Genomic DNA, 13,389 nt, shown 5'->3' on the forward strand with positions numbered 1-13,389 from the left:
TCTGGGCTTTTTCTTTTCTGCCCTGCATATTTATGAGGCTCAGAGAGGGTGAGAAGGAGGAAAAAAAAGATAACCTCTTTTCTTGTGGGAGCAATTAAAGCCTTGCTATCATCAATCCTTCTCAGAGTCCTCATGCTCTGTCTCTCTCCCAGCTTTTTATGTCTCTTAAAGGCTTTCACCTCACCAGTACTGACCCTCGTCTGGTACTGAGGGAGTGGGGAGGGAAACAGAAAGAATCCTTCTCCCGACCTTTTAAAAATCAATCAAACAGCAGTAGATGTTGCTGAACCACAAAGTTGGACTCTAAGCTTTTACATACATGATTCCTACAGCTCCAGTTAAAGATTACAGAGATTGCAGCAGCGACCATTTATTTGATGCAGGAAAAAAAAAAAAACATGGCAACCCCCTGCAGGGTCCGAAGAATCCAACTAATTCTTTGATGCTTTATAATGAAACATCTTTGGTATGGGTGGCCTTCTGGCATTGTTTTGTGTGATAAACTCTCCATGACCATATAATCCAAAATGGGTGGTTCTATAAACTTTGGGTCGTCATTCATTCGTCATTTTTTTTCTCAAAGAGACTAAATCCTGCTTCATGCTGCTCAAAGCTACACCTCCGGGGTGAATCGTTTCACAGTGAACAGTTACATCTTATCCACTGTGTTAATCCCATCTCCTCTTTTTAGAACGTGTGCCTGCAAAGCTGCTATGCTCCATTTCTGGGACACGGGCCCTCAAGTTATTCACAACCCAAATCAGTTTGCCACAATGACATCGTGAGACAGCAGCGGTTACTTTAAAACACAGATTTGGAGAGGCGGCGAGGTGGAAATGGCTGGGTGGGGGAGACCTTGAGAAGAGAAAAGACAGACAGAAGAGTGGATTATAGCAGACCAGCACTCCTGCTGTTGTGCACGCACACATGTGCTCACGCAGTAGTTTGCGCATACACCTCTAAGCCACCATGAGGCCTCATTAAGGCGGCCCGCTTTCTCTCCCTCTTTGGCAATGTCACCTCTACCGCAGGGACCAAAGACTGACACGGGCATAATTGGCCTGAACACACCAACAGTGCACTGGGAATGGCTGGGTCTTGATAAGTGGTGTGTGTGTTTGTGTGTGTGTGTGTGTATGCCTGTGTGTGGTGTTTTGACCCTGTTAATGCTGCAAAGTTGGCAGGAGAGTGGCTGATGTCACATTGCATCAGTGGGTGCTGGTGCTGGTGATGGGGGGGGGGGGGGAGCTCTCCTGGGAAAAGGAGACCGGTGCTGTCAACAGCTCCATCCACCCGTCCACTTCCACTAGTCTGTAGCATCTCCATCGTCAACACACGTCAAGGACACGCTGACAATAAAACACCTAAAATAGTAAGAGGCTTTCTCTCATGATGACTTGGGTTAATGCCTTTATCAAGACTCAAACTACAGCTTTGCCAAAACCTTTCATGTGACAGTGAACATTTATTTAGTAGAAGCTAAAACCTGAAGAATCCCAGTAAAAAAAACAGGTTTTTAATAATAGAAGATATAGAGAACGGAGAGAAACAGACTTGTGCAGTATACAGTTGCTCACCATTCAACGCTGACCGGCTGCTAAACCGCCGCATATCTCAGTGTGGCAGACCCGAGGGGGCCAGTAGGAAAACCAAGGCCTTTCACTTTGATCTCTGGACTGCAGCCCATTTAAATGTTTGTGTTTGAGATGTAGACCTTTCATTTTGGGGCTGATGGGTTCCAGGCTCTTTGGGTTTAGTGTGGCATGTCGGATATCGCCGTGTTTACACAGTCTCCCTCCAGCTCTCCCGGTGCTGAAATAAGTGCATTAAGATGGATGGATTTACTTAGTCTCTAACCTCAGGACTCGGAGAACAAACTCTGAATGACCTCTTTGTGTTACTGGAGTGGATGGCAGACCGGCCCACACTGCTGTATGTGCGCACCAACAGACCCATTCACAACATCTCCTGAAAAACGGATCCTCAATCAACAAACCTCTGTTTGGGCACCAACTGCATTCAGTATCAACCTGACTGAGTTATCTACCAGGAATTCCAGAATTAGACTTGATTGCATATGTTTTGACTGAGAAAGAAAATAAGACACGCATTGTGGTAAAGAATATGAATCAGGATTCATAGTGCATAGATCTTTCTTGGCTACAAACTTGATGGAATCGCTTCACTAGCATCACAAAGTCGAGTGTTGAGTACATTTAAATGTAATGATTTTGAAGTATGGAAGTGCTGCTATATATCTCTGCCAGCAGACAGACAGAAAATGTGAGCTGTAGGCATGGAGGCCGGGCCTTTGTTTGCAACAGCGAGGCAGTAAATCAGCCAGCGCGATCCTTGATTTGTTAACCTTTGTTTGGCTGTGTCAGCAGATGAGGCATGGCTAGAGCGGCCTCTTTGATGCTCATGAAATACAGCCTCTCTCTCTGTAGTTACAGCCATGGAGAGGAAGAAGGGGGCCGGCCTTCCCTCTGTGCAGCACAGGATATTGAGCTTCCCTTTACCCCCTTGGAGATACATTAGATTGCTCCTAGTGGGGGACGGGTACCCAACAGAAGCAAGGACTACTGGGGAAACACCTGCAGTCTGCTTCAGTGATGGATGATTCAGACCTGAATCCTTCAGATCCCTGACTTATTTCTCAAAACATGCACAGTTATTAAATATCAAAAGAGGCTTTTTATTTGAATTAAGCTTGTGTTTGAGCCAAAACAACAACGCTTTATTCCAGCAGTTATGTCTGGAGGGAGGGGCCAGGGAAAAAGAGACTGTCCTTGACTGCCCCGGTTCATCAGAACGCAGGAAAGGCCAATGGTAGCCAGGTCATCTTTCCACTGTGCATCAGGCCAAGTTCCACAGGCAGCCCTGATTCCTTGACACACAAACCCCACACAGACGGCAGAGGTCAGCGCGAGGTCAGCGCAGGGAAGCCTGGGGCCGTAAACCAACACTGGTGCTGTGAAAGGCCAACCTGCACTGAATGAGTTAGGGAGCTGCCCGGGTGATTTGTGGCATGATTGCTGCTCCCTATATCACTTGAGATTATAGCAGGTGGCGGCCCACTGCCTGGAAGTACACACAGCTCCATCAGCAGTCCACCTCTCAGGAAACGGAGAGCGAATGAGGCGGAGAAAGAGAAAAACAAGCCCTCAGCTGCCTCCCACACAGCAGTAATATGCTCACAGGCAATTTCGCTGCCAGCAGAGCTCTCTATGACAATCCAGGGAGCTCTTCAGCTCTGATATCCGCCACAAAAGTTCACCTCCGCTTTTCTCTCTCTATTTTTTTTTAAACAATGCCATCAGCACTGCAAATTACCCCTTCCACATCGCACATTACTCTCTCCCCCAGTGACAGACGCACTCAAGCCCGACACACTTCACCAGCGGCGCTCTTCACGCCGGCGTCGGCCCCAGGTCTCGCTGTAGCACCGCTTCATTTTCACATTAACTCCAGTAAAGCATGGTGACATCAGTGTTGTGCTTGGGGGGGGGGGGGCGTGCACTTCAACTCATCCCCACACTGAAGTCGGTCTCACATCGTAGACACAGCTGCAGGAGATGTCTCATGATATACCTAGCAAATGAAAATCTCTACAATTGGTAGTCTTCTTCTGAAATCTTTTTGTTATATTTGTTGAAATTCTCATTGCATCCCAATCAATATGAAGCCCGTCGTGGTTTTACATTCATAATGATAATTTTGGGGGAGTGGCTTTGGAGGGAGGCCTGAAGGGACGTCGGTGTTGCAGACTTGGTGAACTACTTTCATTGGAAAAGAGTTGTCAACGCTAGCGTAGGCTGCTCTCGCTTGTTTCTCAAGATTACCGACTATTCTAAATAGGTTCCACACACTGAACCGTTCACTGATGAGAACATTTTCAAACCTACTCTTGATAAATGGCACTGCGGAGTGTTTTTTAAATGTCATCCGGCATTATCCTAATCTTGCTGCTGGGGCTCAGCTCACCAAACAATGCACTAGCTTTAGCCTCGGCTCTCCAATGACTTAGCTGAGTCTCTAGAACGGCTTGTGGATTGACAATTTCATAAAGGATGGGAATGTAACCGGGTGACGAGATATCACTGGCCTGGGACACTTTAATCATTTGACAGATCTGTCTGCAGGCCATCATCAGTATGTCATCATCAGTATCGGGGCAACCCAGCACTTCATCCACTCACTGGACAGCAGTCACTGTCTGAACATGGCTTAGTTACCAATCTCCACCCACCGCCTTGGAAGCAGCTTAGACTTAGAAAAGTTGTTTATTTCACCGGTGGTTTAATAGACTACACCACCATCTTTTTGAAGGGTGCTTACTCTCCTGCACAGCACATGAATCAGGTTAGCTGGCTGACACCTGCGGGGCACATTGACAAGTGCGGTAATTAGAGCTAACATTTAATGACTCTTAGTTAATGAAATCCATTCCTGGGTACACTGAACCCAGAGCGAGCAGGAAGGAGGGAGGGAAACAGCGAGGCAAGCAGAGAGTGACGGTGACTTTAAGCTCCACATCAGACGACCGCGGTCGTCTGATGTGGAGGTGACGCCGACAGAGGTGGGGAAGAAAACAAATCAACGTCTGATGACACAAAAGCCACATTCTCATCAGTTGGATTTTCTTTTTCAAATGCAGTGTCGGCCCCGGGCAGAAAGAGAGAGAGAGAGAGAGAGAGAGGAAAAAACATTATGGCTTTTGAGGGAGCATGAAAAATACACTGTAATTATTGAGTAGGTGAGAAGGCTGCGAGATTAAAAGATGAGAGACCAGCACCGAGGCTTCAAAGAGACCTGAGGTTGCCCTGGGCTGATTTCCAGTCTTGCTGCAGAGAATAAAAGCCAACAGTCAGTCATTACCAAAGCTGCACATCAGCAGCTGAATTACAATTACTCTGTGCTCTGTTGGTTTAAGATATATTCATGTGTCTTACTTTTGTCCCAATCCAACACAATGTTATTAATAATAATTGCACTGAATCTGAAATAAGCTTTTGACTCATCTGCCCAAAACAATATACATTCTGTCATAGTAATATCAAGCTATTTGGTATATTTGTATGTCTTACTGAAGCCTCATTTATTCATCAAAGGCTATTTTTTCTGATTTTGATATTTGGCAAATTTATAAAAATGTTGTGAATTGTGAGTAAAGCTGTATTTACACCACTGTCTATAGATTTCACCACTTGCAAACCAACAACTCAAGTATGCAAGTTGCTGTGTTTCACTTGTAGCTATAACTATTACTTCATCGCAGAACTCAATATAATGAACTAGCCGTAGCTTTGTTTGGGAGCCCGTTTCGCTGTCTTGGCTCTCTCAGCCGCTGAACTACAGCCCAACGGGCACTTTATGTGTATCAACAAGAAGAGAGCACGCACAGTCAAACAAACGGAGCCCTTTTGCACATGCCTTTGTGTGCAAATATTGACACTCGTCGTCCCACAAACGAGCCTCTCTCGACGCATTTGTCGGAGCTCTGCTGGGGTTTGGTTGCATTAGAGCAATGGTAATCTCCTCTTAAAAACACCAGAGTCTTTTAATCTCAACACCACCCTCCATAAAAATACCAGTGGTCCTGGCTCTCCCTGCACCTGGATTCTTTTACTGACCTTTTGCAATAGTGGCAGGCATTAGCATATGGCAGGAGAGGAGGAGGAGGCAGAGATGGTAAAAGGGAAGAAAAGAGGGACATTCAAATGGGGATAGGGGCCACGAGAGCAGACTATCATGCAGCAGAGAGAAAGCGTATTTTGTGTACTGTTTCCCCAGTCAGGTCCTTTCATGGAGGGGGAGAGAGGGGGCCCTCTGTTGATTTAGGCTGCACAAAAGGGGCCTTAATCCTTTCAAGGGAACCAAATCAGTCCACAGAGAAGCACGTTCAAAAGGAAACCTCCCTGTCAAGCATGGCCATTGAGCCCCCCCAATGGACGCCACAAATCAAGCCCTGGAGGGAATCAAAGGCCAGAATGTGGGAAATGTGTTTGGAGGTCTGCGAGGCGGAGAGTGCGGCTCTGCGAGGAAGAGGGTGGGGGTGTTGAAGGACCTTTCATCGGCAGTCGGCTCCGTTCCTGCCACAGCCCTGGAGGGGTCATAACCCTCGTCTCCGAGACTCCCTCCTGCCCTGCATGGTAACTCCCCCCCATTACAGAGGAATGTCCATTCACGCGGGGGGACCACCATTATCCCCAAGCCAGAGAAAATGGGGCTGCTTTTAACAGCAAATTAGTGACTTGATAATGAGGTCACATGTGGTGTTGGCACACTGAGGCCATAAACAGATGCCTCTCCGGCCCTTCCCTCATTCCCTGCAGTATTAGTACATCTTCCTCCTCCTGGTGCATCTCAACACATTTGCAACAAAGTCTCACCAAAAGCGAACATTGCCTCATGTCACATGTTACACATCTGTAACCACAACAGCCTACATTACCTTTCTTAAGTTTGCACATTTTAATGTTTCCATCTGATGAAATACTGGCAGTGAGGGAGAGCAGAGGAGAGGAGAGAGAGAGAGAGAGAGAGAGATTTTCATCTCACGTCTCGGTGTGGAGACAGCACTGAGCGGTATTTCATCGCTGTGCACCTTGGGTAAATTGGATCAGCTTTATGGATGCGCTGCGTTATTGCTGTTGCATTATCTTAAACGACCAAACATTAAAGTGTCGTCGCACTGGGACAATGCATAGCAATTTCAACATGGTAATAACACCAAGGGGAATGAAAATACACCTGCACCGTCACATTGACAACACATCAGCACCATAGAAAGAAAGAAATGTCTGTACCTTTAACTGCAGCTGTGCTGAACAATTTCTCTGAGCTGGCATCAGAGACCTGAAAAAGAGGAGACTGGAATTAGAAAAACATCACAGCGCCATATCATTTTACACCAAGACGTCCAATCCCGCTCCTAGATAGCTTTTCTGGGGACAGTGCAGACTAGGACGGAGAGGATGTTATTGTGTTATGGTCAATAATTATGGAGCTGAAGTCACCAAACTGTCGTCTGAAATGAAACCATAATCCTTGAATTCACCTTGGTTTACGAAGATTTATGATGTGGTTTTAATATGAAGGCTATCTCTGATAATTTAATCTACGTTCTCAATTTTAACAATCTTAAAGGTCAAATTTAACTCCATTCAGGCAATGACATGTCCAGAGTCCGCATCATGTCAAGCCCAAAATCATGTCCATAATTAGTTGGGTAACCTGAGCATCATGATCCACACCGGTAATGGATCTCAGACTGAAACAAAACAAGTGGTTCTTCATAGTCACGCCACTTGGTGGCACTGTTGCTCCGTGACAACACAACTCCATCCCTCCTGCTCAGCATAGCTGTGTTACAATACAACGTGCAGTGATGGGATTTAAACCTGAATAATAACAAAAAGGCTTACAGACGTTGAAAATACTGAGTCACAGATTAATTTGATTTCGCCACATTAAAGTGAAATATTATTATTGTTATCACAAAGTAAATACAGGCTGAGCGGACAGGAAAGACACAGGACAACACCCGCTGAGCTGCACATGGTTAGAAGACTGACAGACAGGTTCGTCTGAATAAAATGAATTTCTGGTAACTGATGTGGATTTCCTCACCTCGGGTTTGTTTAATGCTAAATTATGCACAACTAAATATCATGTTAAGGCATTACATTTTATGTAGGGGGGTATTTTCTTGTGATATAATGACTGAATATTCAAAATCGGCGTCCACTGACAGCTTATGCGACTCATGCTTTTCATCCTGATGTCTGGTTCTGATCTGCAGGATGAGCGAAGTATTGTAATGACAAAATGAAAATGAAAATGAAGAAAGTGCGAACGGACAACCAGATGAATGCTGCTTTACTGCTGGATGTAAAACCTTGTCACGAATCAGCCATGCACTCACTAATGCAACACTGACAGCATGTAAACAATGAAAGCTGCTGAATAAATGACAGCACGAGAGGTGACATGAAAATGGTTTAGCATTAAAAGAAGAAGAAAAAAAGATTCCACTGAGAGCATTTTGCACACGCTCACACACAATGCAATCTAAGATGATAAGCGGCTCGGAGCCAGCGCGCATACCTTTGATGTGGCAAGGTTAGCGAGAAGGCAAATAAGTCAGGGAATTACTTTCTCGGTCTGGTAAATATGGCCTCGTTTCACATTCTGTTTTTCAAATCATATAATCCACACAAGAGGCGGCGAAGTCTACTCCGGTTAGATCGAGGACAGCCATGCGGAGAGGGAAGCAGCCTTTCCAAGAAAAAGGAAGAAAAAAAATCCAAAGCCGTTCACAAAGCTACTGCGCCTTTTGGACAAAGGGAACCATGTGTCTCGCCACGGACAGCTTCTGCAACAGCACTGAGGCGACGAGAGAGAGCGAAAAAAAAATCCCTTGATCCACCTTTCTTTCCTTTCTCGGGACACAACGTGATTTTTTTTTTCACGTATATATTCTCCTGTCGGGAATATCCGTGAGAGGTAACCAACAGGATCCGGGAGGGTCTGTGAGTCGGTGCGCAGAGAGAAGGGGCTGCGTCCGACGGAGCAAACCAATCCAACAAAGCGCACGGCCGGTTCCTTCTGCTGAGACAGAGACGGAGCCAAATCACACAAGCAGAGAACACAACTTCACACGGTATAAGCCCGCCGTCGCTGCAAACGCCTGTCTGCCGCGCTCTCTCTGACGGATCCCGGTCGTGGGCGCACAAGAGCCTCTCCCCATCCGCTACTAAGAACCAGACAAACTCCCATTCATCCAGCGACTGACTGCCAGAGTGCTGCTGCCTTCACGGTCGGGTCCTCCCACTTCCTGATTTCCAGGCGGACTTGGATTCAACCTCAGTCGTGCTCCTTCAGAAGAGAAACACACTCGTGTTTTGGGGGGGCTTCTGAGAAGCGGGCAGCTCGATTGCAGAGGCGCACATCTGCGCTTTTACCTTTTGCGTAAATGGCGCGCAAAAGGAGAGGCGGCAGCGCACCAGAGCTAGATAAGGAGGCAGCGAGAGAGAGAGAGAGAGAGAAGGAGAGAGTGAGAGAGAGAACAAGAGGGAAGAAGAGAAAGGAGGGAGGGATGGGAGAGCGGAGGCAGAAAGATATTCTTTCTCTCACTCTGTACTGAGTGAGATGATGTCAGCCCCTAATGAATTCCCCAGTAGGGTGCTGCTACCGCGAGGGGAGGAAACAAAACGCTCCTTTATGAGTAGCATGCACCTCCTCGCAGCCCACAGGCTGGTCTTCCTGTTGGACCATCTCCCACTCCACTGGCCTGAAGGGAGGTCAGCTGGTAATAGAACAGCATTGGGTCATTCAGCCTTCAATTTGAGCTCTCCCGGGCCCACCCTGACGGAACAGAAACCTAACAAGCTTCCTTCACTGACACTGCAGACATAACTCATGACTACCACGTTTATAATGTTGTTAACCAAAGCCCTGGAGGGATTTTTCTTAAGCTTGCCCACCCAGGGTCACAAAAAAACCAGCCCTGCTGGAGGTGGCGGGGCTCAGCGTCTTGCTCCATGGGACCACCTCCTAGTCGCTTCCCAGTATTGATGCCATTGAGTGTGTATTTAAAAAAGGATCACGCAGATTTAAGATGGGACACTATCCTGTTAGGATTCACACTGCAGGCCTGAAAGTAACATTTACCCGAGAAGCAACGGCGCTCATCCTTCTTCGCCTCGGTTCATCTCACTGGGCGAATCCTTATCCAATGCTGGAAATTACTGAAAAAATCCTCTTGATAGCGCAGACCCTTAGCATCCTATAGCCTGTCTAATGAGCATTAACCCCGCTGGCTGGGAGGTCAATGGGTGCACAATAGAGTCACATTGCAAAGTCTCTCGCTGCCAGTTCAGCCCAAGCAACCACAGAGCAGAAAACAGACTTAGCTCATAGCTGAGATGCTAATCCGTCCCTCGGTAACGGAGAGGCCGAGGGTGCGTTGGCTGGCTGGGACCGGCCATACAAACATGAAGTCATGGGAAATGGGACGTACAGTTGCCTGAGATTCAGGGAGGCAAAACAAATCCTCACACATCCACACAACAGGCATCTTCTCCAAACTGCAGTCAGATGCTCGGGCTGGTTAAAAAGAGGAGTTTACATTTAGAAGGAAAGTGTTTATCCATATCAAGTTCCCATGGGCTTGGCAGAGCTGTTCAAGGACACACAGGTTAAAAAAAATGTGAAGTACCATTAGGGGGTGGGAGGGATTTTATCTTATGTGGCCGCTTAAAGTCCAGCCACTTGGTTCAGTTACAGAGGACAAAGGCTGTGGTCACAAAAGGGCCTGGGAGACACAGTAGCCTGCATGGCCATGTGTTCATCAAGTTCGAGGTTCCTGCTATGCCCCCTTGTACGTTTCACACATGTATGCACTGTGCATTGAACAACTTCAACCAATGAAGTAGTTTACCCTCTGGCTCACTGCTGCTCATAGGCTGTGGGAAAACATCTTTGATACTGCACTACAGTGACATTATGTAGCTGTGCAGTGCCACGCTTCATGCAAATGCAGTAAATCATGTCTAAAATTAGTTGCAAATGTACCAACTGTGGTTACATGTAATTAGATCACAGGGATTCTTATGTTTGAAGCGGTTATTGCGATGAAGCATCAGGAGCGTATCGTGGTTTGGCTTCAAAAGCGTGACATGGCCGGCATCAAGATATGTATTTATATGTCTGCAACCAGCAGAAAATGGCTCCCAGTTGTTTTCACGGGCCTGTGCGCGAGCAGCCATGAACGAGCCGCTGTTCTCCATTTTAAATGGCCATTATCAGATTTGAGAGCGACCACAAGTCTGTGATTGCAGCCACGCTGCCAAACAATCGCCGTCCAGATCTCTTACAGCACATTATTTTTAATTCAAATGAAACGACGCCGGAGATGAACACACATAAAAAATGAGAACCCTGCAGTTTCATGTGGAAAAAAAGAAACATCGCCTGTGGGAGAGCATGAAGCGCTGAGATCAAACACAATGTCTCGATGTATGCTATGTATCTCAGTAATTGCTGTCTGGGCACGCAAGTTCTGTCTATAGACCATCAGCTTCACACTGACATTTTGTCATCTTTTATTCCTTTTTTTGGATGCTGATTCTCCACTTCAAAGAAACCAGAGGCATGTTTGCCTCTCCCCCCACAACCACGGTTTAATTTGACAGGAACTCTCTCCTAGATTACAATCACAGGGGACCGGCTCGCCTTTATGAGCCTTCCTGCCATTATGCCAAATCTGCCCTTGTTTAAAATATTACTGATAAGTGTAACATGAGTGCTGGCAATGTAATATGTTAAAAGCTTTTATTACGTTTGTCTCTTGACTCAGGGCCCTGCCTTTGCTTTACAAGGACTGAAAAAAAACCTCATGACTCAAACCATAGGATTGGATGCAGAGGCCAGGAAATGGAAAGAGACTTTTCTCGGTGACATTGAACAGAGTCTTTGTGAGTGGTGAACAGCAGTCATCTCAGGTGGGTGGAATACTTCACATACAGTTTCACCTCACAGTGACATCTTTGTGAGAATGAAATCCACCTGAGCTACTAAACGGACTACAGGGTACTGAGGAGAGCATGCATGTGTGTACCAAATATGGCAAATCACCCCGTAACTGTTAAGACATTTCCCTCAAAACCACAAACCTCATGGTGGAGGCAGAGGAAACTTCAGGGGATCACCAAAGTATTTATGACTAATCCTCTGAGGACCACGAATATCTGTTTTAAATTCCACGGCAATCCATCTAGTATTTGCTGAGGCATTTCACTAAAAAAAAGTAAATTGTCAACCTAATGGAAGCACTAGGTAAAATGTCAGGATCACCAAAGTCACTCGGATTCATCCTCTGGGGACCATAAATGTCTGGACAATAACTATCGAGTGGCTGTTGAGCTATTTCATTCTGGACCAAAGTGGGGGACCGACTGATCCACATTGCCACAACGCTAGTGTTTCGTAAAATAAGTCATGTATGTTATAGCTTTTCGGACAAACTATACTATAGAATTAGTTATAATCTGGTTGTATAATGAGCACTGAGCGATCCATATTTGATCAACAGTTAGGTTTCATAAGGAGATTTTTAAACGTAGATACAATGTAAAGCCTCGGACATACTTTCCGCGTTCGCAGACAGATGCAGACTTGTACCAAATGTGCACGTAGTTCCATTCATACTGCAACTGAGAGACTGCGGCGGTCTGTTGTTGCATTTCCTGATCCACACTTTGTTCCAGTCGGTGACGGTGAAGTGTGTTGTTTGCCAGGAGTTCAACACCATTTGGCTGTCTCTGAATTCCTTTACTGACACATTCTATGATTGTGGGTAACTGCAGATCTCCTCGCACAGCCTAAAAACAAGCATCCATTTTGTTATCTTCTTCTTGGCAAACCAGCTAGAGATACAAACGCCACCAGCTGGACTGGAGTGTGCCCTTAAACATAATGATTGGCAGAGAATCACAGAGGCAGGCAAATAGCAGAGGACCATGTTTCATTATGTTCCAGTGGCTATTTACACACAATAATCTCACTTTTGGAATTAACAAGATAATGCTTGATCAAAAAAACACGCAGTTCAAAGAAAATAAAACCTGTTTTACATGGATTAAAATAAATAAATTCCATTCTTCTTAGAGGAGGGGGTTGGGATTAGATCACACCCTCCTTGTTGCTTAAGATCTGAAATGTCCAAATGTTGCAGTGCAATCTAAGAACTGTGAAATATTTCTAATTGCACACACATAAACCCACACACTTGGAAACACCAACATCTCCTCTTCTCCCAGCCTTTCGAGGGCGGAGTGAGGATGTTTTTTTGAAATATATTTTCTTTTTCTTCCTTTTTTTTTACAGTCATTACATCCGACCTTATCTCTCCGAGCCTGCACTGGGTTGTCAATGACAACTGGCTCTAATCTCTACCCCCTCCCGACAAGCAGCACTGACAGGCCCTTTCTTCCCAATTCCTCAGACACGTAGCCAGACATAAATTAATCTGTCACTCATTGCTAGTATTAATGTGGGGATGACACACGGCTGTGCATGCAAACAGACACACACAGAGACAAAGACAAATGTACCCAGCATTAAAAACCTTTACACAAACTGGGACACCATAGCATGCCAAAAGTGGAAAAAGCCTTTGGAAAAGTCTTTTCTCTTAAACTGCATCAATCAAACATCCTGACAGAGAATGAGCGATTTAAGGACATCCATCAGCATTGCCACAGACATGCTTTTCAATAATAAACCTGTAAATAACAATGCCAAAAATTAATCTCTACTTTGTATATCTTTGCCCACTTATTTCAAACAGGGTGCACACAGGATGTGGTTGGCACAGAGTGCTGC

The 13,389-nt window shown here is 45.8% G+C and overlaps 1 protein-coding gene across 1 annotated transcript in view; it reads right to left on the minus strand.

Annotated features, from left to right (window-relative positions):
• The window catches only part of auts2a (activator of transcription and developmental regulator AUTS2 a), a gene marked incomplete at its 5' end in the record, with an annotated part of 289,507 nt that overhangs the window by 23,746 nt on the left and 252,372 nt on the right, over positions 1 to 13,389 (minus strand). Inside the window, one exon of the mRNA XM_079172246.1 lies at positions 6,810 to 6,858. Within this exon, the coding sequence (XP_079028372.1) occupies positions 6,810 to 6,858 (49 nt within the window). The remainder of the gene's footprint in view (positions 1 to 6,809; positions 6,859 to 13,389) is intronic.

Source organism: Pholis gunnellus (genome assembly GCF_910591455.1).
Source record: "Pholis gunnellus genome assembly, chromosome: 13".
Taxonomy (NCBI): domain Eukaryota; kingdom Metazoa; phylum Chordata; class Actinopteri; order Perciformes; family Pholidae; genus Pholis; species Pholis gunnellus.